The sequence below is a fragment of the Sphaeramia orbicularis genome, chromosome 17 (assembly GCF_902148855.1).
Source record: "Sphaeramia orbicularis chromosome 17, fSphaOr1.1, whole genome shotgun sequence".
Classification (NCBI taxonomy): Eukaryota; Metazoa; Chordata; class Actinopteri; order Kurtiformes; family Apogonidae; genus Sphaeramia; species Sphaeramia orbicularis.
In genome coordinates this window covers 10,368,842-10,395,188 of record NC_043973.1, presented here as the reverse complement: position 1 = coordinate 10,395,188, position 26,347 = coordinate 10,368,842, and the positions used below count along the sequence as shown (strand labels likewise).

The window sequence follows — 26,347 nt, the reverse complement described above, 5'->3', positions numbered from 1 at the left end:
AGTATTCATGAGGGGGGTTATAATTTAAGGGGAAAAATTAACTTGAAAATTCACTTAATACGCACGACTAGGAAGGGCTTTTGTGTTTCTGTCAGCGGGGTGAGACTGTGGAACAGATTCAAGATAGAGTTAAAGCAATATCCATGCATGAGAGAATTTAAAAGGAGGTACAAAGACACAATTTTTCAGAGGTACAGGGATGAGGGAGGTGTTGGGTATCACTGGGTGTTATAAAGATGTACAAGTATGTGGTATGTGTATGTATAGGTGTGTATGTGTGTGTGTGTGTGTGTATATATATGTATCTGTATATGTGTGGGTGTATAGATCTGTGTATGAATATGTATTTACATGTATGTGTTATTGTATTATGTGTTTATGTAAATCATATTATATTTGTTCATAATAATATAAAGCCAGAAACCAAATTATTTAATAGTAAGTATCAGTCATATTATGGTATATAAGTAGAGATACAATTAGACTAGGAAGGTTATTATTGCTATGAATTACACTGCGTTACAAAAAAATGCTTTTTGCAAGTTGTCTAGGTTTTTTCAACTGAATTGGGACCATTTTGCACCACTAAATCCAAAAATGACATCTGTTTTTCTCAATCAGGTCAGGGTTTTTTTGCTAATTTGATTTTGAAAAATTTGATCTTCTCACAAAATATAATAATTAATACCAAAATAAGATTGGTAAGCACACTTTATGAAACTTGTGACTTGATTCCTGTTAGGTACAATGGTGTATTCACCGCAGATGTAGCAGAATACATCAGGCTTATTTTTGCAAGATCTTCTAGTCGAAGCCATTTCATTCACCTGTAATATTAAAAAAAAAAACATTAATCATAAATTGGCAAAAGTAAAATCTTCAGAACTCGTTTTTTGCAAGAAATATGAAAGAATTTTGTATTATATGATGTGAAAATGCCCATAAATGTAAGCAAAAATGTTAAAAAGCCAATATGTAGCATAGTTCAGAAAGTTGACCTGATAGAGCAAAATTAATGTGATTTTTGGATTCAGCACACCAAAATTATCCTAAATCAGCTCAAAAATCTTAAACAATAAATTTGTTGTTGACCAGTGTTATATAAGGAGAAGGGGTGGGAGTTTATAAGTTGTACTTCTTCTCACTCCTTTTCGAATATGGATTATATATCTTATGTTTAAGTGTTTTGTTTATGTATTTTCTTCTGTTCGACATTCGTATTCGAAATAAATACATCAATCAATCAAACAATCAATCAATCAGTCTTAGTAAGTCAACATCTACTGTACTTGCTAGTTCACGGTTATGTTTTATTTCTGATAATTATTACTTACTAGCATGTAATTTTGAATTACATCCTTTTAATATCAGTTTAATATCTCACATTTACTTGTTAACTCATGACTCAGTAACTATTATGATGAATTCATATGACAAAGTACAGGGGTTGGACAAAATAATGGAAACACCTTCACCTCAAGATGAAAATGCCCCAATCCATACAGCTAGAATTGTTAAAGAATGGCATGAGGAACATTCTAATGAAGTTGAGCATCTCGTATGGCCGGCACAGTCCCCAGACCTCAACATTATTGAGCATTTATGGTCAGTTTTAGAGATTCAAGTAAGACGTCGATTTCCACCGCCATCGTCTCTAAAAGAGTTGGAGGGTATTCTAACTGAAGAATGGCTTAAAATTCCTTTGGAAACAATTCACAAGTTGTATGAATCAATACCTCGGAGAACTGAGGCTCTAATTGCCGCAAAAGGCGGACCTACACCATATTAAATTATATTTTGTTGATTTTTTAAGGTGTTTCCATTATTTTGTCCAACCCCTGTATGTATGCTACATGCTAATGCTAGGTACTGTGTATTATCACTGGTAAAATGCAGAGACCACATTTCCTTATGAGGATAATAATACAAATTAACCTTAACCTTTAACCACTAAAAAAAGATTAGTATGAATTATCAGACTTTTTGGCCTCTCATTATTACATGCTAACCTTTAATATGAGCTACTGCCTCATTATAATGACTTAGTAACTGGAAATGTTTACCTGCTTACAGATAATCTTGGTTTACTACTCATAAAAATGACTTATTTATGAATGATTTTCTGGAATTAGTTCCTCGTAGTTACTTCTTATTTGGCCTTTTAGAATAATTACATACTAACTTATATTTGTGAGTTACTACCTCATTATTATGACTGAGTAACTCACAATATCAACTCCTCAGGTCATAATTATGACTTAGCAACTATTAAATACGAGTAACTCTACTGATCATAATTCTAACTTTATAATACTTAATTGCAACTTATCTACTCATAAAACTGATGAACTAAACATAATATTATTTAATTAACTCTATTCCTTACCTTTGTGGCCAATATCATTGTCACCGGTTAACAGCTCTGTATTGGCTTCCCTAGATCAGATGCTTCATGTTGGTATAATTTTGGTATAATACACACAGGAAAATGTACTGAATGAATGACACATGTCGTTTTTAGGTGAAGCCTTGCAGTGTCACCGTTGTGTCTCCAGAGTCGCTGGAGGAGCCTGTGAACTCAGTTTAGAGACATGTCCACCAGATAAAGATGCCTGTGCTGCTGCCAAGTTCCTCAGGCATCCATGTGAGTTTGTCAACACGTTAAAATTAAACCCATCATCAAGTTTAATGAGGTGAACATACTATTAAAAATAAGCATTTGTTAAATAAAAGCCTCAAAACTAGGGAGGCCAGGTAATAAAGGGTTAATAACAATATAAAACTATACTATGCAGCTAAAATTTGCTTAGAGGTCTTATTTCTGTCTTTGTGCATAAGAAATCAATATAAGTGAATCCCCAAAGGAACTTTGTGTTGGTAAATGCAAGTTATGCACATTTACAGGATTTCAGTTCTGTTGCAACATGTTGATGGTCATATGAACTATGTTTTCAGCTCAAAAATGTCCAGTTTCATCGCAATTAATGCTATATTTTCATGTTACAAATGGCCAAGTTATATTTGAACTGAATTTACCTGAAAAACAAATATTCTATTCTTTTAGATTCCCCAGTTTTTCTTACAAGATTCTATCCTACATATCACATGTTTTATTTTGACAGGTTGCAATATGGAGTATGGTGCTGATCCATCCTGCTGATGTTACGCCAATACATACATTAAGAATGTCACACCTCACTTTTTAAATCAACAGTTTTCTAATAATAAGCATTTTTATAAAGAAATAACAATTCTATATTGTTATTTACTCTTTAGTATGATGATAAACTATACAATAAATAATTCTGATCCTAGTTTTTGCACAGGGATCATTTGTGGAAACGGTGACATGGCTGCCGAGCATCAGTATGATGGGATCTGTAACAACCATGTCACATCCGTCCACTGACACATTTTGTGTTTTTGTGTCAGCTGTTATTGTTTTAGATCCACAATACTAACATTTATGAATAAGAGAATTAGCAATAGTAAGTCTATAAGTTTATTACTAATAAAGTACTGGTACTGACCAGAGCATCATGGGTAATGTCACGTCTGTCCACCAGCAAAAGTTTTCACATACACGTGCTATTCAAAATCCAATATTTCTGAAAATATAGCTTCCACTGTCAAAGAATATCAGTAGTCTGTGCACAAATGGATTAGCATTATTTCAACACAGTTCTATGCATTTCTTACAACTTTTTTTTTTGACAAAAATGGCCACTCATCTGACCCCCTAAGTAAATTTTAGCCGTATGACATTTGTCATTGTTTTGTATCCCAGATCTCTGTTTGAAAAGAAACACCTGAATTCAACATGTCCCCATACTTTTGTCCATATAGTGTATGACTTAGGTAATTATGCTGAGGCTAACGATTTCTGTCTGTTTTTCCAGTTGCCCAGTACCAGAAATGCATGCGTCAGACAGACTGTGAAATGCTGAAGAGAAATGCCTACATCGATATCAAGTGCTGCGGCGACGACATGTGCAACACCTTTTAAAAGTCAATATGAAGTTGTCTAAAACCTGGCCATGTATTTGGAGGACAGCTGTGCGAGGCCAGACTCCTACAAACTGAATCAGGTGTAAACAGACATCTGAATCCAAAGCAGCTACCTTCTGGATGAAAACCTCCGTGCCAGTGCTTTTAACTTGACAAATAAAGTACGACAAAAAGCCTGTTTGCTGTTTTATTGACTGGAAATCCTTAAGCGTTTTCTTTTCACAGCCACTAACAAGGTCTATCTCCACCTCATCCTAAAAATAGCAGGCATCAGATGGCTGGCTTATTTTATCGACTTTTCTTGCAGTTGTTTCTTTATCTCTGTGGCAGCTTTCAATCTGACCATGTTCAGACTTCAGTACATTTATGTCCCTTCTCTAAGTTACACTTCAGAGGCAGAAAACAAATTCATTACTCTTTCTTTCAGTTCTTTTCTGAAGTAATAACCCACTCTCAACCCTGCTTTTACATAACCACTTTTTGCTTTAATGATTACAATCAAAAACATTTGTACAACATTTTCAACATTAGAAAATGGATGCAGATTTTTTTGGCTGACAGTAACCGCTATGAAAACAAACTGAGGGACAGAGAAGTGGGAAGGGGGAGGGGGTTGAACTGCACGGAGATGAAGTAGAAAAAGAGCTGTAGTATATTTGAGAGACCAAACAGCTGGTGATGTATCAGAAGAAACGTCTGTGTTTACTTATCCATTATCAGAGCATATGCATGGCAGACATGACATTTCTCTTATCTCTTGTTATTTAAACAGAGAAGCCTATATGGGAGCTGCATAATGAGAAGCTAGGATGCATTGAGCCACTGCTATCTCTGGCCTTTGTCATTACCAAGCATGGGGAATAAAAAACATTTTTTCTGATACATCCAAATGATATTCTGTGTTTTGCATCAGTGCGGAGCACAGAGATGGATGAGGGGTGGACTGTGGGACATAGAAGACAAAGGAACCGCCACTCATCCTCTTTTTTTTTTTTTTTCAAACACACAAAGAAAACCAAGGATGACAAAAAGGGAAGAGGAAATACTGATAAATAACAGTGGAATCAGAGCCATAAATAGACAGTATTGGTTATTTAGGACCCTGGAGGGGTGGGGTGGGTTGGGTTGGGGTGGAATCAGCTGAGGTGGAGGAGAACTGGCAGCTAGCCTTCAAGTAACGGGATATCCCAGTGCAGTGTCCTGTGTGTTGATTGGGCGGCTCTACATCATGGAGCAGGACGTTTTTCCTGGCTGCACGCCGCCGTCCATCTTCTCTGCCTCCAGGATCATCCTCCGGAAAACCTCCACGGCCGTCTGAGAGAGGTCGAGACAGACCAAACACAATTATAGAATGCATGTTTCAGTCGTAGTGTTATGAAATTTACAGCGGTGCACATTATGCCCAGTGGAGACTCAGCGACAGAGACGTGGAACCAAAGCAGAATGCATGAATGTGAAACACAGCTTATGGGAAAAGGCATTTACACGGTATGGTGATGGATTTGTGCTGCACATGTCAGAGCAGGGCGGTTTGACTTCAGTATCTAGTCACACAGAATATAAGTGACTCAGCTGGCAGCATATTAACAGATACTACGTGGAACACACTAGTCATTCACGTTTTTCTTCTTTAATTGTATTTTAATCAATTCCACAGAACGGCCTAAATACAGAACTGTAAAAAAAGTACATTTATGAGCAGACGTGAGGTGTTTTTACTTAAAGCCAGATGTAAAACAGAAGGCATCAGACTAAGCATAAGTAGACACGTAGGCTGCTTTTAAACAGAATAGGACCGACGTCTCTGTATCTCAGCGCCATGCTCTATCAAGAATCAATAACAAGTTGAATTTGTGAGGTTGTCAGGTTCTGCTGGCGTTCTGTAGTCTTGATGCAGGAGATCAATCTCCCAATGAATGTGGGTGGTATTTTCACTGGAGGAGAACTCAGCTAATTAAATGAAAGTCCATATATGACTTCCTATCAGTGCTCAATACTAACTATATTGATATCTGTAACCATTTCCATGTTATAAGCCATCAAAATATGGACCATTATAAGGAGAGGCACATTTTAAATGTATAAAAAAATGCATCAAAAATTCCAAAAATCAAAGTATCTCAAAACTGAGAACAAATTTTGTAGACATTGTCCCAAGGAAGCCACATATTAAATTAGATATAAACCTGACCAGTAGTTTCATCAGAGAAGATGTGTGAAGAAATTACTATCAAAGACAATGACGATGACGACGACAATGACAAAGACGATGCCGGACACAGCGCCTTCACAGCCTGTCTGCCGGTGAGCTAAAAGCTGATTCACTGGTTTAGTCACTTAATCAGCACAGACAGGATGTTTTACTAAGATTCAGGGGAATTGGGGATGTTTTCACGACTAACGCTGGTTTTCTGTACGAATGGCAGGTGATGAGACAGGTATAAAACTCCAGATGTTTCAAAATGAGAGACCTTAGTGTTATTTATCACATTAGACTCCACCCTGTTGTATGGGCAGCTTTTTGTGGGTCACAGAAAGTTTCAAAGGGCTGGATCAGGCCTATCTGCTGCAGGTTGAACAGGCCTGTGTTAGAGGTCGGTTGTTTACTTTACACTTATACAGGCCATATATTTAACAGGAATGCATAATAACCTGCAAACACAACACTGAAATATTCCTTTCAGTATGTACTCAGCATTTTAGCTGTCTTAACCCTTCCCCAAAGAAAAATGAAAACCTGCTACTCAAAGACTCTGAGGGATGGCTGGAAACTGGGAAGTTGCATTAACTCTGCCTCGCTAAATCCAGATAGATCCTGTTGGATCTTATAGATCTCTACTGAAAACATGTACATGGCCCTTACTTCAACTTAGGGGAGCCAATTACTGTAAAAAAAACAAAACAAAAAAAACAAAGACAGCTCGAGGGAAAACACCAGGCCATTGAAGTAAAATACCTCTAGGGCATGGAGCGTGTAGCAGAAGGTAAGACAAAATTTGGCCATTGGCTGTGAGACGGGTTTGTGTTTGTGTGGGTTTTGTTTAACTGGTTTAGAGCTTTTTGCTATATGCTGCGATTGAAAAATAAACACATACAAATGAGCTACAGCTGGGAGCTAGAAAGTTCTATTCAGCTCAGCCTTGTACAGTTCTCCAGGAATCTTATTATCTCATGAAACCCTACTTAAAACATGTATGTGAACATGTGAACCTTTTTTCACCTTAGTGTAGCCAATTACTGTAAAAAACAACGACGGGTAAAATACCAACACAACTGAAGTTAACCTCGTGGCATAAAGCGTACAAAAGAGAGCTAGTAGGGAGGCTAAAACTGGGGCAGGTTTCACTCAGTCGGTTTTATAGAGCTTTTGCACCGAAAACAGAATGAAAAATAAGCAGATAAGAGCATTCACAATGCGACAGTCACACTGAACCCACTTATTATGGATGAAGTGTGTTTCATTTCATGGAACTAAACTACACTTATAGCATGTATTTAAACATTGCCTCAACTTAACAATGCCAATTACCGAACAAAAAGAAAAAAAAAAGAAGAAAGATAAAGGGAAAACACTACCTCACTTGGAGAGAACTAACTGAGGCGTAGAATGGGAATCATAATGCTAGCAGGGAGGGAAGCAAGACATGTGGACTATCACTGGTCAACGCTAAAAAAAAACAAAAAAAAAAACAACATCACTTACTTTTGCAGCTTAGATGTATTTAATTAATGGATGGAGGAAATAGGATGTGGCCTGGTGTTTTCCCTCTGGCTGTCTTTGTTTTTTTGTTTTGCTTTTGTTTTGCTTTTTTATTGGTTGGTGAATTGATGTTATGAGGTATATGATGTACTTGATTATTTCCATGTTGGCTTCTTGGAGCCAGAGGTGCAGGAGAGAGGGGGCTCAAGGCCGTATGTGAGGGGTCATGAGTGAGCTAATGCTAAGTAAGTAAACTTAATTACGCACTGTGTAACAAAGGGAATGCTACAGTGTTGTTGGCAGAAACTGTGTTGGAGTCAAGGGAAAAAATATTATTATAATCATTGTTATTATTATTATTTTATTAAACAGAAACTTTCAAATTCTGACTTGGCAGGTGAATGAGCTGTCATACAGACCTGTCAAACAAAGCACAACACGGCAGATATCATAGCTTTCAAATGGACCTGAGATCTGATTAATGGAAGACAAATTTACAGATAGACTCTTATAAGAGGGTCCACATGAAATGAATGAGACTGGCTCAATGACTGACGATTAGAGAGAAGTGCAGTGTACCTTAAGATACTCGTGGTTTGCTTCATTTTGGAGTTGAGGTCTTTGTTGGTGTGGAACCAATCAGAGACTAACACCATTAATATTAACTTACTGTACAACATTTAGCATAAAGGTAGCAGAGAGGCTAGCATTAAATCTGGAGCTTAGTTTGTTGCTATTGAACAGCTGTATGCTTCGAAAAATATGCAGATAAGAACATTTAGAGTAAACCACCAAGAAATTAAACAAAAAAGAAAATAAGAATAAAGATCCTATGCTCCCCATGATACATCTAAACATGTTCTCAACACACCGCACTGCTGTTTTTTTTCTTCTGACAGACCAGTAACATTGCACATTTGTTCCTACTTGAATAACAGATGCATGTGAGTACTATTCCATGATGTTAAAATAAATACTTGTAAGGGTTTGTCTCCTTTCTTTCCCTACCTGGCCCACATTCATAGACTTACTCAGAAATAGTTGAATCTTTGATTCCAAGATGGATCCATCTTATGATGCCATATATTGATATTTTCCAACTATCTGAACCTCCAGATGTTGCTACAGCAGCAGCTGAACTCACCCCCATTTGCCATCACCTTACACCAGTAATATTTCCTACCAATCACATCAAAACTCTTATGCAATTTTTGTAGAAAACATTAGACTGATGGAACAGATGACTTTCACCCTGCAGCTCCAGGAGGAGCTGGGAAAAAGACGCTGGAGAAAATGGACAGACTTTACAAACGGTGACAGTACTAAATAAAAACAGCTGATGTATGCATGTTAATGTTAGAAGTGTCATCCCTACACCTCACTTTCATGTTCTTGTTTTGGGAAACTAAAATGTTTATAAACAAAAAGTGTCAAAAAAAGAAAAAGCTCTTATGCAATTTTATCAACTTATATATCATTCATGCATATAACACTTAAATAGGGCCTTTAATACATATCCAGCTCCATATAATGTCCAAACATGACCTTTGACCTCAGTCATCATTTGAATATCATTTTGGAAGATACAGCAAAATCATTAGGTTTGACTTGTAAAATCCAAAATAACATTCTTGCCCACCTTGTAGATTCTATTGTTTTAAATATGTTAAACACACTATATTTATATTTATATGTAAAATATATCAAGCTTTAGAATCTATGAAGAGGGCAAGATGTTCAATTTTAAGGCAAAGAAGGTTTAAAAATTATACATTCCATGCAGAAGTGAATGTAACATCCCAGTTGGTCACCTAAACATGTCTTATTTATAAATGTTTGTTGTTATTAGGATCATAAGTATTTGTTTCGTTAGTGGAACTCCTTTCCAGTTGAGTAGATCATGTCGCTATTAATACAAAAGAGTTCCAGACTTAGTATTACAGACATTATCACGCTAAAAGGGATCCATTTTGGAGATGCTTGACATTTCTGTTTTGCTTCAGCAACTGAGTCATGCATCACTGAACATGGTCCAAAATGATTTTCTAGATATAATTATGAATTTTACTGACCCAGACACACCTATTTTTTGAATAAATCCAAAGTGGACAAAACAGATAGGATACCAGAACATGTCTATAGGTATGTTGTTCTAATTTTGGCTCTTACCTGGTTCTCTTTAGCTGAGGACTCCATGAAGGCAGCGTTCCAGGATTCAGCTAATGCTTTTCCCTCTTCACAACTGATTACTCTAAATAATACAGGGACAGCGGGGCAGTGAGTCAGATAAAAGACATAAATATTTCAGGCTAGGGCTGCAGTGTCAGCTTTGACTAACCAACAGAGTTCAATTCCTAATAAATCTGAGTAAAGCGCATTTGCAGCGCTATACAAATGCAAAAGGACAAACAGTACGATCTACTCTGAATTTCTGTTTGTGTGTAATATTTCAGTCATTTTAAGTTTTATATTCCGGTAACTGAAAGATAAAACAACTTGGGCTTTGTTTTGTTGTGCAAATTAACTGACTCAATTGTTAAAATACATAAATAAGTGTGTGTTAGGACATACCGCTCCATATGTAGGTCGTTCTTGTTTCCGACAAGCATAATTGGTACTCTGTTTCGGAGGAAAAGTAAATGCATGTTGTCATATAGGCATGATAAATTACACATAAGGCTCATTCATGCTCTACATTAAAGACGCAGATGGACACGGACGGAGCGTTCGGTCCATTACGTGTGTATTTCTGTCCGAGTTTGCAGATGCGAACCCTAATGGAGAATACGAAGCAGTACCACCGGGAACCACAGAGGTAGTGCTGAGACTGAAGAGAATAATTTCCAGAAATGGTGGAACTTTTCAAAAAGCGACTGTGTGAGTTAGTGAAAAACTACTGACACATTTATGACAGCTTCTCAATATTAACATTAGTATCCACATTTGTAAAACCTCCTCTGTCGTCGCCACATTTATTATTGTTGACTTTCTTCTTCTTCCTCTCAGAAAACGTTACTCTTCTTCATGGTATTCGGTCAATATGTTAAGTAAGAACGGCGTCCTCTGGTGAATTGATTGAGAAACACTCATTCCAATGCACTAGACGCATGGAAGTATTAAGGTAGTGACGCCTGACAATATTAAAAATGGACGTACCTATTTACGTATGTAAAGTGAGCATGAATGAGCCGACATACTGAACAGCCTTGGAGAGCAAAACAAGAGGAATCGGTTACTTACTGAACTTTTCCCACCATGTCCAACAGTTTTTCATGGATAACTTGTACAACTTCAAAGCTGCAAGAAAAAGGTTGCACGTCAGTGTTTGTGACCGTGATTTAAAACACATTATCCATACATCTGAAAACATACCTTTTATTAGACGTAACTGAATACACCAGAATATAACCGTTGATGTCTATGGAGTAGGTCTGTGGAAAGATGGAGTACTCATCCTGAAGAGACAGACATTATGACATAATTAGTATGTGAAGTTAGAGGCCTTCAAATAAAAGCAAAATCATTCCAGCAAAAATAAGGTACTTGTCTGCTCTACAGGCTTTAACAACAATCACCTGAGGACTATCCACCTCAATTTCCATAAAAAAAGAACTGAAAGACTACTAAACTGTCTGCAGTCTCATTTAGTCATGGCTGAGTCATACCTGTCCTGCTGTGTCTACCAGCTGGAGATGGTAGTCCTGTCCATTTATTGTGATCATTTTAGTAAATGCTGCAGGTAAAAGGAAAGGACATTCAATGTTAGCCTGTAGCAAAGAAACAAATGAAAGTATTTACATAGATGGAAGGCAAACAGTTAAGAGGTACAGCTGGTTGGTGTCAGCAGAAGATGACATCGCTAGTTGGGTTTCTACATTGGAAATAATAAATAAATAACTCCTGGTCAGTTATACATTTATAATTTGAGTTTGATGTACAGTTCAACAATTATCTATCTGGTTTTTAAAGTGAAAAAGATCATTTCAGACATGAATAATCATACAATCACAATCATATCATATCAGTCTTTAAAAATCAACCATCAGTTGACACCTATGTTGAATCTTTCAAAACATACAACCAAGTTATGGATCTATTTTGAATTGTATAGTATATACTGGTGACAAATTATTAGGTCATTGCATTTCAACACCACTAAATCTGGTTTTCCCAACCAAGAGTCAAAAACTGATCCCAGTGCAGCACCAACACTTTGCTGGTCCAGAACCAAGAACTGTGTGATCACTCCCTACAACACTCTGTACAACCATTAGGCTACTACAGGATCATTGCACTTGCTTTTAGCCATTTTGTTTTTTAACATGTCCCCATCGGTTTCTTTTCGCACTGGTACGGCATGTAAAACTGTATTAACCGTTATTACATTCTTATTGTTAATAACTACTCTTTTTAAAATATAGATACATAACTAAATAATTCTCTTTTGACACTATTAAGGTTTGTTATGTGACTTTGTAATGTGTTTCTTTGTTTTGTTTCATTTTTTTCTGTTTTATCTGCCTACTGGTTTTCAATTAACCTACCTGGTAAAATAAAAGTTAAATAAATCATAAATAAATAAATAAGTCACCTAAAACTTTGGCATAATTATATGGCTAAATAGTGTCTCTCTACACCAAACCCAGCCCACCAAAGGGTCCAATCCAGCCCCTGGGATGAATTTGTGAAATGCAAAAAATTACACAGAAGAAGTTAACAATCAAGGATGTTAAAATCAATTTAGTTCAGGTTCCACATACAAACCAATATGATCTCAAGTGCATTAGACCGGTAAAATACTATCATAATAACCTATAAATAATGACAACCCCAAATTTTTGTCTTTGTGTTAGTGTAAAAAAGGAAAAGTACACAAAAAGGTTTACTTTTAAAAAACATGTGAAAAACATGAACAAATATGAACAACCTGAAACGTCTTAAGAGAAATAAGTGTGATTTAAACAATATTAAACCTGTTACTAAATATTCTGTGTCTTCGTGGAACCACTGTGATCTGTAAGTTGTAATGATAAAGTAAAGCCGGATAGTGTTAAAATTGCACTTATTTTCCTTAAGACATTTCAGGTTGTTCATGTTATTCACATTTTTCAGGAAACTATGTAAACATTTCCATACTGTAATTTTCCTTTTTTTTTTTTTTGTTTAACTTTTATTATTATGGAGGAAAATGATTCACTGTGGCCACCCCTGAAGGGAACAGCCAAAAGAAAAAGAAAGAGAAGACTTTACTGGTCCAGCCCACTTCAGATCATAAAGGGCTGAATGTGGAACCTGAACAAAAATGAGTTTGACACCCCTGCTGCACCAATTGAACCAAACCCAGGACCAGCACAGGACTGGTCCTACGATCATGTGACTGTAAATGGGATTATAAGTAAGGTGCTGACAGTTTCAAATGATCTATTCAAGAGGAAAAAACACCACTCTTCCCAAAACATACTCCCTCATTTGGTGTGATGATGGCATCTGTTAAACTATACAGACTAAAATAATCAGACACATCCCATGTTCCGCTTGTAGGACTTCCCATTCCCACTGATCTGAAATATGATTATGATAAAAATGTTCTTCTCAATTGCTGTCAATTATTACGATAAATGTCACATCAATGTTTCTTCAAAGTTTTAAGGCTTATTTTTCTTCCAGAGAGTTGAGGAAACCAGATGGTTACTTGTGGTTTAAAACAATAATTTATGGTTAGAACAAGACAAGTATATCGGAAATCTAGAAGTATGACATTTAAAACAATTATAATAATTAGGGCAAACAAAATCAACATTTAGTAAAATGAAGAAAAAAACAAAACTCTGAAGCATTTTATAAGTATTCCAGATGAAAATGTCAACAAACTTCACACGAAAATGTTCATTACAATGACATTTACCATAATGTAAAATTGTGGCATTTGACATTATGTTTTTGTAGGTCAGACCCCTGTTAGATATAAAACCTCTGCATTTAGTGTATCTCAAGACTTTTGTCCTTGTAGTGTATCTGTGAACACCACAGCATATGATTCACATCATTTTCAACAAACTAATAAGTGAAGAAAACTGTACTGGATTCACGTGACTGTATCCTCTAAAGCAGGGGTGTCAAACTCATTTTAGTTCAGGGTCCACATACAGCCCAATATGACCTCAAGTGGGCCGGACCAGTAAAATAACAACACAATAACCCATAAATAAAACTCCAAATTTTTCTCTTTTATTTAGCACAAAAAGTATAAGTGCAGTTTTACCAATACTCTGCCTCAGCTCCTCATTTACACATGTACATTACAATTTACAGATTACAGTGGATCTAAAAACATTTAGTAACAGGCAGAATATTGCTAAAGTCCCCCTTATTTACTTTCAGGTTCTTCATGGTTGTTTAGATTATTCACATTTTTGTGAAAAGGTAGTTCGGATTTAAAAACATTTTCATCATGTAAATATACTTTTTTCGCACTAAACAAAAAGAAAACATAATGTGCTGCGCACTTTTAAAACCCTCGGCCAAATATAGTGTAAGATTCTGTTTAAAGTTACTGCCCTATAATTTAGATTAGATTGTCTTTGGGTAAAACATTACATACATATTTAGAGTTGAAAGTGCTCAGATATTATAACTGCACAAGGCCATCTGACTTTAAAAAAGTAATTTTTGCATGTCACAAATTCATCCCATGGGCCAGATTGGATGCTTAGATGGGCTACAAGTTTGACACCCACGCTTTAAAGCAGGGGTCACCAACCCTGGTCCTCAAGATCTACTATCCTGCACGTTTTAGATGTATCCCTCTTCCAACACGCCTGATTCAAACGATAAGCCTACCATCCAGCTCTGCAGAAGCCTGATATTGACCGTCAGGTGTACTGGAAGAAGGAAGCATCTAAAACATGCAGGATAGTAGATCTCAAGGACCAGGGTTGGTGACCCCTGCTGTAAAAGGGACCCAAACCATAACTAGGACAGATCCCAGATCCCCCACCCAGAGGGGGTCAAACATTCAGACCTGTACTGTTCTCTTACTGTACTGTACGCCACACTTGCACTCGCCCACTTGTCAAGAACATGATGAAGGATGACTCATCTGGCCATCACTTTTTTCCACAGCCTCTGTAGACAAGTGATGTTTTTTTTGTTGTTGTTTTTTTGCACCACTGGACTCATAAATGTGCATTCATCTTCATAATGAGGGGTTTATGCACTGCAGTCGTACTATAATATCCCTGTGTATGTAAGTTCTGATCCTGCGATTACAGTCTCTCTTACCTGCGGAGTACGACTACGCTTTGCCAAGAATCTGATAACACAAAACTGGGCCACTATACTGTAAGCACGCTGACATTCTCCCATATAGTCATAAGAAAACTGTCCTAGTATACTGCAGGTTCTCGCGTCGATTTACTGTGTTACACTGGAGTGGAAGAGTCTGTTATAAATGTCAAATGGCTGATTTTGGTCGTGAGTGACAGTTGAAGTTAGAAATCAGAGGGTTCATTCAGTTTTATAACTGTGTTTCATGATTATAACAGACACTCATCAACTAATGGAACATTTCAGATGTAGAACATTCACACAGTTTTAAAGATGATAAATATTTTCTTAGCATTAAAATACATGTGCAAAACTAAGCAAAAGATGGAAATATTTTAATGTTTTAGCTGACAATGTAATCAAAATAAAGCCTAATTAATGAAAGGCCAGACCTAGAAACAGATTACAACACAATCAATACAACACCATCTGTCACAGGGAAGAGGAAATAGTGTCATGAAAGTAAGAGTATCACAAAATAACATTAAAACATTTAAGCATGTCTGCTGTGGAACAATAGCTCAGTTTTTCTTGATTGCTTTGACCTGCTTAACCCTTTCATGCACACTGGTCACTACAGTGGACAGCTGTTCAAAAGTGTTCTCTTGTATATTCATGGATTTTGTTGTTTTAGTTCCATATCAGCCAACACAGTGGACGCTTATGCATCATCCCATACACTGCAATTCATACCGTTACTGTAACTTTGCTGGTCTAGATAAACCTGATCTGCAGTAAGATGTTTGAGGGTAAAAAAACTGCTAATTGTTATTAGACTGTAATTAACAGGGTTTTTTTTTTTGCATATTATCTCCATGCAGGTATGTTAAAATGTGAGAAAACATCAGATTAGCAGCATTAAAAATGTTTTTATTTCATAGTTTTCACACAGTATATCAGTAAATACATGTTTCTTTGGGTCTAAAACTGAATGCATGGTGTCCACCTGAGTGGACATTTTTGTAACTCCATAAAAATAGGCTAACAAAAATCAATAGAATTATTATTTTTATGCCTAAAGAGGGATAAAAACACTCAGGAAAAAAATTGTGATTAAGGTTCTCATAATTCATGCATGAAAGGGTTAAGAAATTGGGATCCACTTGGTTTTCATCATCACTTTCTCAGCAGAGAAGAAGCCTCTCTTGCAAATGCATTAACCCTTTCTTACTGGATTGCCACATTTTTTACACCCTTTTGCAAAACACTTAACATGGATGTCATTCAAGCAGCCCAAACTCCATTGTTTTAACTATGGTAAACAAACAGAAACCATATATTAATAACTATTAGAAACTGCCTAGATTCATATGAAATCACTGAAGCACCTGTTTGACACTCCTTCACACAAATATTCAATTAGCAATCTATCTGCAGGAGACTGAGTATCCATAGTGGCCATTTAAACTCATTTCTATTATGGTTTATTTTCTGTAATATTTACACTATTTCAGTTTTCAGCGACTATTTGAAAAAAGCATGCCATGAAATCAATAAAATTTGCTTCAAAGCATTTCTGATTCTGGATCCAGTTCTTTGCAAAGATGGCAAATTTGGCCCATAGCCTACGGGAAAAGACAACAAATGGCACAGGCATGAGAGCTAACACAATTACAAGCACTAATTCACACTGACGGCTATATTTTGTATTTTGTTGTCCATTGTGTAATGACTGATTGGAAGAGCATTTGTTTGCACGTTGTGTTGTTTCAAAGCAAAATTAGCTTTTGTTTCATATTTTTCAATGTTTTGGCACAGTTAGAGCCTTTTGCAAACCTTTTGTGTCATTTTGACCATGAGTGCCACTGTTTAGGCCTGCGTGTCAACTGTTGTAAAAATGTGGAGTTTGAGTTGCCCACTGCATCAGAGCAATCAAGAAAAACTCTAACGTATCAGCATCAAATGCGTGCTATCAACCACTCTATTTTACTTTTATAACAGATGATAATGCAGATGTCACTTCAGTCACTGCTTCTACTGAAACACCAGGCAGTTGGACCTGACTAGAAGTTAAATGTTCAGTTGGGCCTTGCAGCTTTGTGGAAGTATCTACTTTCCGCTCCTCTTTGGGTTTTTCCTTTAATTTGTCACTATCTGCGTCACCGAGTTCATTCAGTCCAACGATACCAATATGTTCCTGAAGATGGTTCATATAAAGTACGTTCACGACCGAGAAGCTGCTTTGCCTGCGGCTTCTCGTCGATGACACTTCACTCTATGTTAACCATGCAGAGCATATTTATAGACACAGACCACATAGTTGAGAAATACAGGGTGGTGTGTGAGTGAACATGCCAGGAGAAAGAGAAATAGCCTACAGGTAAAGTTAGCCTCAAACCTCTGGAGTGTCTAAGAATATGTGTGTTTAGGAGGCTGATGATTAATGTTCTGTCCTCAAGCTGAAAATACCATCAAAGTGCCTTAAAGCAAGGCACCCTAACAGCCTTCTCTCCGCCACCAATGAGCCTCCAATTCATCATTAGTGGCAATTTTATTCTTTTGTTCTTGCACATGTTCTTTTTCTTGTCTTCATGTTGCGAAGCAATAAAAACCTGTGTAGTGTTTCAACGCAATGGCCCAGAAGGACTAATTTAGTTTTATCACTTGTCAGTAAAATTATAACCCTCATTACTGATGACATGCGTTATCTAAAAAAAGAAAAACAAAGTGACATTAAACATCAGGGGGATTATTAGATTTTTTGCGTAACGTTATTCCTTGAATGTTTGAATATGTAAAATGTGAGACACAAATATTAATCTGATATCAGTATCAAATGACTGTTGTGGTATTGTGCTTTTTAATAATACTAAAAAAAAAAAATCAATAATACAACCAAAGAGAACTAAGAACTAAGATAGTTTATTTGCCATTTGTACACATTCAGGTACATTATTCGCTCTCTGAGTACAAGTATAAAAGATTAAAAGATATAATCGAGAATAAAAGTTATAAAATATAAGCATTATAAAAACAATTAAAAGATAGTAACACAGTTACTTGCAATAAATATGTAAAAATAAACATATAAATGTATAGAGAAAAAAATATTTTAGCCAAATAAAGTGAAGATGGAGCTCTGCTGATGTAAATAATTGGATTTCATATCTTATCAACATAAGTTCACAAAGTTGACAGTGCTTTTAGAGACCCACGTTCGAAAATTAGCTCAGTTGCTGCATTTTTCAGTGGGAATGAGACCCTATAATGAAACCCTGCAATCTGTAGATTCCAACTAGTCCAAAATGCTGCTGCACTCTGGCTCACTGGGACTTGGCACTAGGAACACATCACACCTGTACTCTTCTCTCTCCACTGGATGCCTGTTGATTTTAGAATCAAGTTTAAAATTTTTATTTTTTATTTTTAAATCTCTGCATGGACTTGCACCTTCCTATTTCACTAAAATGCTAACTTTGCACACTCTGGTCAGGGCACTTTGGTCTGCTGACCAGCTGCTCCTGGATTATCCCAGGTCTAGACTGAAAACCAGAGGGGACAGGGTTTTTTCAGTTGCTGGCCCTAGACTTTGGAACTCTCTCCCCCTGAACATTAGAGCGCCTACCTCTGTTGAGTTTCAAATAGCTGCTTAAAACTAACTTTTCTGCACTGCCTTTTAATGAGCTGAGCTGGACATTTTACTGTTTATCTTAAAGTTTTAAATTATTGTGTTAAGTGTTTATATTTATTTTAACATTTTTAATGCATGAACTATGTGTCAGTATTGTTTTATTCTATTTGTCTTTTAGTAATACTGTTTCATGATTATGTACAACACTTTGGGGCAGTAGTGTCTGTTTTTAAATGTGCTATATAAATAAACCTTGACCTTTATTACCTTTCACTTGATGTGCCTCTACATTCTCTACCTGTTAGCCCATGAAATACTTCACATACTTCCATCATACACTAATGGGCAGAGTAGCTCCATGGCAACTGTGTTCCTCTAACTGCTAATGAAAGCCACATGTTAGAGCCATCATACTCAGAAACATTAAGCCGTCTGATGTGGCTTATATATAAGTATATACACCGACCGGCCAAAACACTGACCACTGCCAGGTAAAGGTCTGCAGAACATTAGGCAGATGTTTGACTGGGTTGTAGTCGTGCCTGTCCATCCTTAGATCACTTTTGGTTGGTACTAACCACTGCAGACCAGGAGCACCCAACAAAACCTGCAGTTCTGGACATGTTCTGATCCAGTCTTTTGATCATCATAATTTGACCTCAGGGCCTTACGCTGCCCATTTTTTATGCTTCTAAAAACATCAACTTTGAGGACTAAATGTTCACTTGTTGCCTAATTGTATCCCACCCACTGAAAGGTGCCACTGGAACCAGATAATCAACATTAAGCCCCCTTCACCAGTAAATGGTCAGAAATGCTGCTGAAATATGAACAGACAAAATAGAGAGAAATTATGATGCGGAAACCCACATTTGCTGCCTGATTGGGTCGTATCAGTCGTTACTTATCCTTCCCTGATTCACTGCACTGCTTTCATGTGACCCCTGCATAGAAAACTGTACAAAACCGTTGATTCTACTTGGTTACTGAATTAAAGCTTATTCTGTCTTTGTGTTTTCTGTTTTTCTATTCATGACAATATTGAGTACATCCACAGCAGGTAAGTTGTTTGCAATAATGTTGAGTGTACCACAACACTTATAGGGATGAAGATTTTATCATAGCATCTTAAAATGAAAATGCATTAGTGTTAATGTGGCCTCAGGTATTGGAATATATTAAATGTAGTGTCATTATAAAGTCATTTAACAAATTTTGTGATTTTGTTCAATTAAAGTCACTTCAATTTGTATTATCAAATCACTTGCATGTATATGTGTCATGGTGCATTACCGCTGACCCCTCCCTCAAACTCATTAAAATCATCACCTGCTGGCACCACACCTGGAGCAGATCTCCATCAGGGCCCCATATACGGGGCTCTTCTGCTCCAGTGCAGTGCCAGATCATTGCTGCTGCTGCTACTGCTTCTACATAGACTCATTCCTCACTGCCATAACCTGCACATTCTCACCATCGTCCTGATCCTCGTCACCCTGTGGACTCTGCATTATCTCCCTCCCCCAGGTTTTGTGTTGTTTATTCACGTTATTTTCTGTTAATAAAACACTTTATTCCCTTCAGCGCTGTGCGTATGAGTCTGTTCAGTCACTCTGCCTTGATAATATAGATATAACTTGTGTGTAATTATACAAAGCTCTTTTTTTCATAATGTATAAAAAGGAAAACAAAAATTATTATTAAGATCATTAAACCATGAATATGATATGAATACTTGCAATATTAAAGATTCAATATGTAACATTCCAGTGTACATATCTGCGTACAGAAATACTGTTTGTGTTTGTGTTGTGCTGGAAGCTGGTGGTTTGTTTATGTGTTGTAACCTAAAATTAGCTAGAGCTGCTATTGTGAAATCTGACATGACTCCACTACATAGCAGGGATGTCCCGATCCCATCTAAAGATTGGTATCGGCTGCCGATCTGGCATTTTTGAGAAAATCAAATCAGATTTAGTCACAAGATCGGGCCCATGCAGGCCTGATTCTGTGGGGGGGCAAGAGGGGGCAATACCCCCTTAAACAAATGTCCTGTCCCCTCAAATCAATGTTTCTGAAGATAGGGAAAATGAGCTGCACAACAGCGGGAGACTTAGAGGAATTAGTAAAGCCTCTTACATTTCACTTTCACTTTGTATGGTCATATAGTCTGTGCATACTCATTGTGAGGTATGTACAGCACGGACCCCTGGATGTAATCCCTGGATGGACTTGTCCGTAGACGTGCTATAGCAGGGGCTGCAAACATATGGCCCGTGGGTCAAAACCGGCCCACCAGTTATTAAGAGTCAAAGGTGTCATACTTGTTTTAGTTCAGGTTTCACATTCAGCCCAACTGTGATCTCAAGTAAAATAATAGCATAATCTATAAATACTACCTCCAAATTCAAATTTCATAGTAAAAAGTATCGGTATCGGATCAGTATCGGCAAAACGAATCATAAAAAAAAATCGAATGGGATCAGAAGCAAAAACATCCAGATTGGGACTGTTATTATGGATCTGGAAGGTGCTAATTTTTAAGGTATGTTACAATCTGTTCGTCTGATCTGTTCTGGAGAAAAAGCAATTTATACATGTATATTACACTTTTAAAATTCAACCTCAAAAGATACAGGAACGGAAAATTGAGCTATGCATGAAATATCAGGAAATTACAACTGGCCATTTTTGATGTTGTGTATCTGAAGGGTCAGTGTGATGACAAATGAAACACTACTTTCTGGAAAAGGAAATCAGTGGAGGGCACAATAATTACATACACAGATAAAATGGAAAGAAATTTACACATCAAAATGTAATAGAGCATAAAATCTCCACTTACTGTTTTCTATTGTAGGGTCATAGGAGTCAACAAACTGGCCTTCCACAAACTGAATTGTCAAAGAGGACTTTCCTGCAAGTAGAAACAATGAGCAGCCTGTTAAAATGGAGGGAGAACCCTTGGACACTTTTTGTTCAACAAAAATATTATCAGAAGCTTTTCAAGTATTTATTGTTGTTCAGTGGTGGCTGTACGTGGGAGTTAGTTGGGGGTCATTCTACAGAAATGTTAACTTTGGTAGTTTCTTATAAACAATGAGGACAGTTCTCATTTGACATGTTGTAATTCCACTGTGTTGCAAATATGTATATAGACACACCAGTGACACCCTGTATTTATTGTTATTGTTGTTATAATACTCTGCATTCTAAGACATCATTTCCATCATGTAATTAAAATTATATTACCACTGCTGTGGTTTAAATTTCTAATATGACACTTAAACTCTATACATGTATGTGGTACCTGGACTTCTATTTATCATAAATGTGATTTGTAAATCCATTAGAGTTTTCTTCTGTGTAAATGTGAGGCGGGGAATCTGACAAAAGACATACTGTACTAACTGTAGTAAATCAACTCTATTTAAATTCATGAGGACGCCCCATGTTCTCAATGACATGTCACATATAATTTAAGAGCTATAGAAACAGTTACATACTATCAAACAGTTGTGTTAAAGCACAGGTGTCAAACATGTGGCCCGGGGGCCAAAACCAGCCCGCCAAAGGGTCCAATCTGGCCCGTAGGATGAATTTGTGAAATGCAAAAATTACACTTAAGATATTAACAATCAATTGTTTTACATTAGGGCCCATATTAAGCCCTACTTTAGTCTCAAGGGTCAGATCAGTAAAATGCTACCATAAAAACCTACAAATAATGACAATTCCAAATTTTTCCTGTTTGTGTAAAAAAAAAAAGTGTAATTACATGAAAATGTGTAAATTTGCAAACTAGCCTCTCACAAAAAATATGAAAAACTAGAAATGTGTTTAGAGAAGTAAGTGCAATTTTACTAATTTTCTGCCAGTTACTAAAATATTTTGTGTATTTGCAGATCCATTGTGATCTGTAAGTTGTAATGCACATTTACAAATGATAAGCAGAGGCAAAATATAGTTAAAATCGCATTTATTTTTCTTAATAAATGTCAGTTTTTTCATGGTTGTTCATGTTATTCACATTTTTAAAAGGACAGTTTATAGATGTAAACGTTTCCATAATGTAATTTTACTTTTTTCACAATAAAACACACTGAAATATTTGGAGTTGCCATTATTTTACATATTATTATGTTATTAATTCACTGGTCCAGCCCACTTCAAATCATATTGGGAGGATCTGGCCCCTGAACTAAAATGAGTTTGACACCCCTGGTTTAAAGGTATGTGATATTGAATATATATGGAAAATAATAGGTGCTAGTAATCACTGTTTCTAAAGCTGTTCTTTGGAAATGGACACATTGATACCTGGAGCTGTACTTGTTAAAATAATATGCTGTTACATATTTTTATTACAACCTGTGAGGCCTTTCCTGGTGTTTTTTTTTTTTTTCAAACTTTATTTACGTAATACCATTTACCAATAGAACAGAACATGGCATGGAGAAAACATAATGCTCAAGATGAGGCAGGAAGAAATTTAACATAAATACATATATAGCTAAGTAAATTAAATAAATAAAAGTAAAGGAATAAACAAGAAAAAAATAAAAAATAATAAAAAAATAAAATACAATTAAAATATTACAACTTAAATTTGTTAAATAAGGCTTTAGTCTTCATAGCTTTAGGGTTAGTGCAAAATTTAAGTGTGTCCAAGTACGATATTAAGTAAGATTTAAAGACCACAAAGCTGGGTTTCTGACTGGCAAATTTGCTTGCATGTACATGAAATTTTTCTAATAGGGAAATAAGAGTAAGAATAAACCATTTCTTAGCAGGTAAATCATTAATAAAGAAACCAAATAAAATATCTTCAATTTTGAAATTTAGAGAAATATTCAGCTTTCTATTTAAAAAAAGACTGATATCACACCAAAAAAATTGACAGAAGGCACATTCCCACAACAAATGAGCTAATGTTTCATCCGTATAGTGACAAAATGAGCAAAGAGGGTCGACATTGATCTTATACTTAACCAAATCTGAATTAACTGGATGACACCTGTGTAAGTTTTAGAGATACCTCTCTCACCTTAGTCAAAATAAAAAACTTCTTAGGTAATAACCATACTTTCTCCCAGTCCACATCAGAATATACATTACTCCAAAAAAAAGATGGAGGCTGGCTTACAAATTGTATCCCTTCAAATCACTTCTCTATTGCATTTATTATAATAAATGCATTAGAGAAGTGATTCAAAGGGATACAAACTTTGGTAGTTTTTTATAAACAATGAGGACAGTTCAGATTTGACATGTTGCAATTCCACTGTGTTGCAAATATGTATACAGACATTACAGTTTTTATTACTTATTGCTTTTATTATTTTTTGAGCAATCTTTATGCATGCACATTTTTTTCCAGGACTTCTATCTCTCTCTCTCTCTCTCTCTCTCTCTATCTATCTATCTATCTATCTATCTATCTATCTATCTATCTATCTATCTATCTATCTGTCTCTCTCTCTCTCTCTCTCTCTCTCTCTCTCTCTCTCTCTCTCTCTCTATCTATCTATCTATCTATCTATCTATCTATCTATCTATCCATCCATCCATCCATCCATCCATCCATCCATCCATCCATCCATCCAATGATTTTAATAAAAAATGCAATTCATGAAATGAATTGTACAGATTTTTTTTGGACATTTATATTTTTGAAGCTCCCTCAGAATAAAGTTGGTGACTTGGACTCAAAGCTAACATAATAAATGAGATAATTTAAGAGAAATTATCTTTATATTGTACCAAAAAACTAATAATTATTAGTTTTTTTTAATATATATATAGACATTACAGTTTTTATTACTTATTACTATTATTGTTATTATTTTATATTGTTTCTTTTTGAGCAATCTTTATGCATGCACATTTTTTTCCAGGACATCTATCTATCTATCTATCTATCTATCTATCTATCTATCTATCTATCTATCTATCTATCTATCTATCTATCTATCTATCTATCTATCCAATGATTTTAATAAAAAATGCAATTCATGAAATGTACAGCACAGATTTTTTTTTTGTTGGATATTTATATTTTTGAAGCTCTCTCAGAATAAAGTTGGTGACTTGGACTCAAAGCTAACATGATAAATAAGATAATTTCAGAGAAAAGATCTTTATATTGTACCAAAGTACCAAAAAAAAAAAAAAAAAAAACCCTAATAATTATTAGTTTTTTTGTATATAGGCATTGCAGTTTTTATTACTTATTGCTATTATTGTTATTATTTTATATTGATTGTTTTGGAGCAATCTTTATGCATGCACATCTTTTTCCAGGACTTCTATCTATCTATCTATCTATCTATCTATCTATCTATCTATCTATCTATCTATCTATCTATCTATCTATCCAGTGATTTTAATAAAAAATGCAATTCATGAAATGTACAGCACAGATTTTTTTTGGACATTTATATTTTTGAAGCTCCCTCAGAATAAAGTTGGCGACTTGGACTCAAAGCTAACATAATAAATGAGATAATTTAAGAGAAAAGATCTTTATATTGTACCAAAGTACCAAAAAAACTAATAATTATTAGTTTTTTTTTTTACTCAAGAATGGATCTAAGTTTCCTATGTATAATTCTGAATGAGCAATTTAAGGGGTAATGGTTGCTGAAGGTCTAATAGTACAAGATGCCTTTCCTGGTGTAATGTTACTGTACTGTAGAAAAATGGACGTTTCTATAGCGTGACCCAAAAATGAGTGATGCATTACTACATCTTGGAAAGGAGTGAACTTTAAACCACCTACTTCTGGCTTTCTAGAGACTATTAACTACTTGCCATTCGATATTTCTTACAGTAATGTACAAACCGAGCAGCAACAATAAAACTAAACCCCGTCCCGGTGTGAATATTCAGCTCTTTTTGCTGGGTGCTGCTGTGCTGCCCGGGCCTCCATCATGCTATCAGAGTGTGCCATCTTGCCATCGTGAGCATCCTTTTTCAGCTCGCGCAAACTGCAATCCCTTTAGATTCCTATACGATAAAAAACGGAGCGGAATAATGCGTCAAATCCGGCAGTTCTCAAGGCCTCAGAGCAGAACAGGGCACCAATAACGCTAGGGTTAGGGTCACAGTGATGGAAACGAACCACTAGGGCCCCCTATTAAGCTAATGATGGTATGTTTGGACGATGTGGAGGAGGCCTAGCATGCTAAAACAGACAAGGCTGTTGATAGATCGCGTGACGCATCCTAGCCCCCTGTGGTCTAAGTCTATTACAGGAGGCGTAAACCGCTCTCATAATGGACTTAAACTGACCCGAAAGGCCGCTCAAATAAATCTACCCCCTCCTCCTCTTCCTCCACCTCCTCCTCCATTCCATCCTACTTTCCTTTCAGTTCGAGCCTGTCGTTTTCCCCGCCGCGCCTCGTCTCATCGGGGACTCACCTACGGATCTGTACCCGAGGATGGCGATTTTTCGTGATTTTGGCTGCGGCATATCTCCTTCTGGTTATCGCATCTAGTCCTCGGGGTCTACCGCAACCTCCAACCGGAGTGGCATCCAAAATAAAATTCAAGGAGCGGACAGATTCGACATACAGCCTCCAGATGACGGCGGAAATCCCCACTTTTTGCGCTAATATTTACGAAATACTACACTTCCACAGCTACGAAAAAAATGTTATTTCGGGTCATATGAAAAAGCATGGAGTGTCTATAGATCTACAATAACTGCGTCACTCCCCTTTGCAATGTAATGAATTAGT

At 36.2% G+C, this 26,347-nt stretch overlaps 2 protein-coding genes and 1 long non-coding RNA gene across 3 annotated transcripts in view; 1 reads left to right on the top strand and 2 right to left on the bottom strand.

The window, feature by feature from the left end:
* The window catches only part of ly97.3 (lymphocyte antigen 97, tandem duplicate 3), a 9,311-nt gene extending 4,268 nt beyond the window's left edge, over window positions 1–5,043 (top strand). The window contains exons 3-4 of the mRNA XM_030160558.1: window positions 2,522–2,644; window positions 3,900–5,043. Coding sequence (XP_030016418.1) covers window positions 2,522–2,644; window positions 3,900–4,006 — 230 coding nt within the window. The 3' untranslated portion in view covers window positions 4,007–5,043. The remainder of the gene's footprint in view (window positions 1–2,521; window positions 2,645–3,899) is intronic.
* Window positions 4,909–26,347, bottom strand: rheb (Ras homolog, mTORC1 binding). Its single transcript, XM_030160557.1, has 8 exons — window positions 26,028–26,347; window positions 21,451–21,522; window positions 11,374–11,441; window positions 11,081–11,163; window positions 10,949–11,005; window positions 10,280–10,327; window positions 9,878–9,959; window positions 4,909–5,322 (listed from the first exon to the last, which is right to left on the bottom strand). Exons 1-8 carry the CDS (start codon window positions 26,077–26,079, stop codon window positions 5,230–5,232), a joined length of 555 nt encoding a protein of 184 aa, XP_030016417.1. The 5' UTR covers window positions 26,080–26,347; the 3' UTR covers window positions 4,909–5,229.
* Window positions 6,494–9,166, bottom strand: LOC115437336 (uncharacterized). The gene is made up of 2 exons (XR_003937933.1): window positions 7,263–9,166; window positions 6,494–6,928 (listed from the first exon to the last, which is right to left on the bottom strand). It is a non-coding gene; the product is annotated as an uncharacterized LOC115437336 (long non-coding RNA).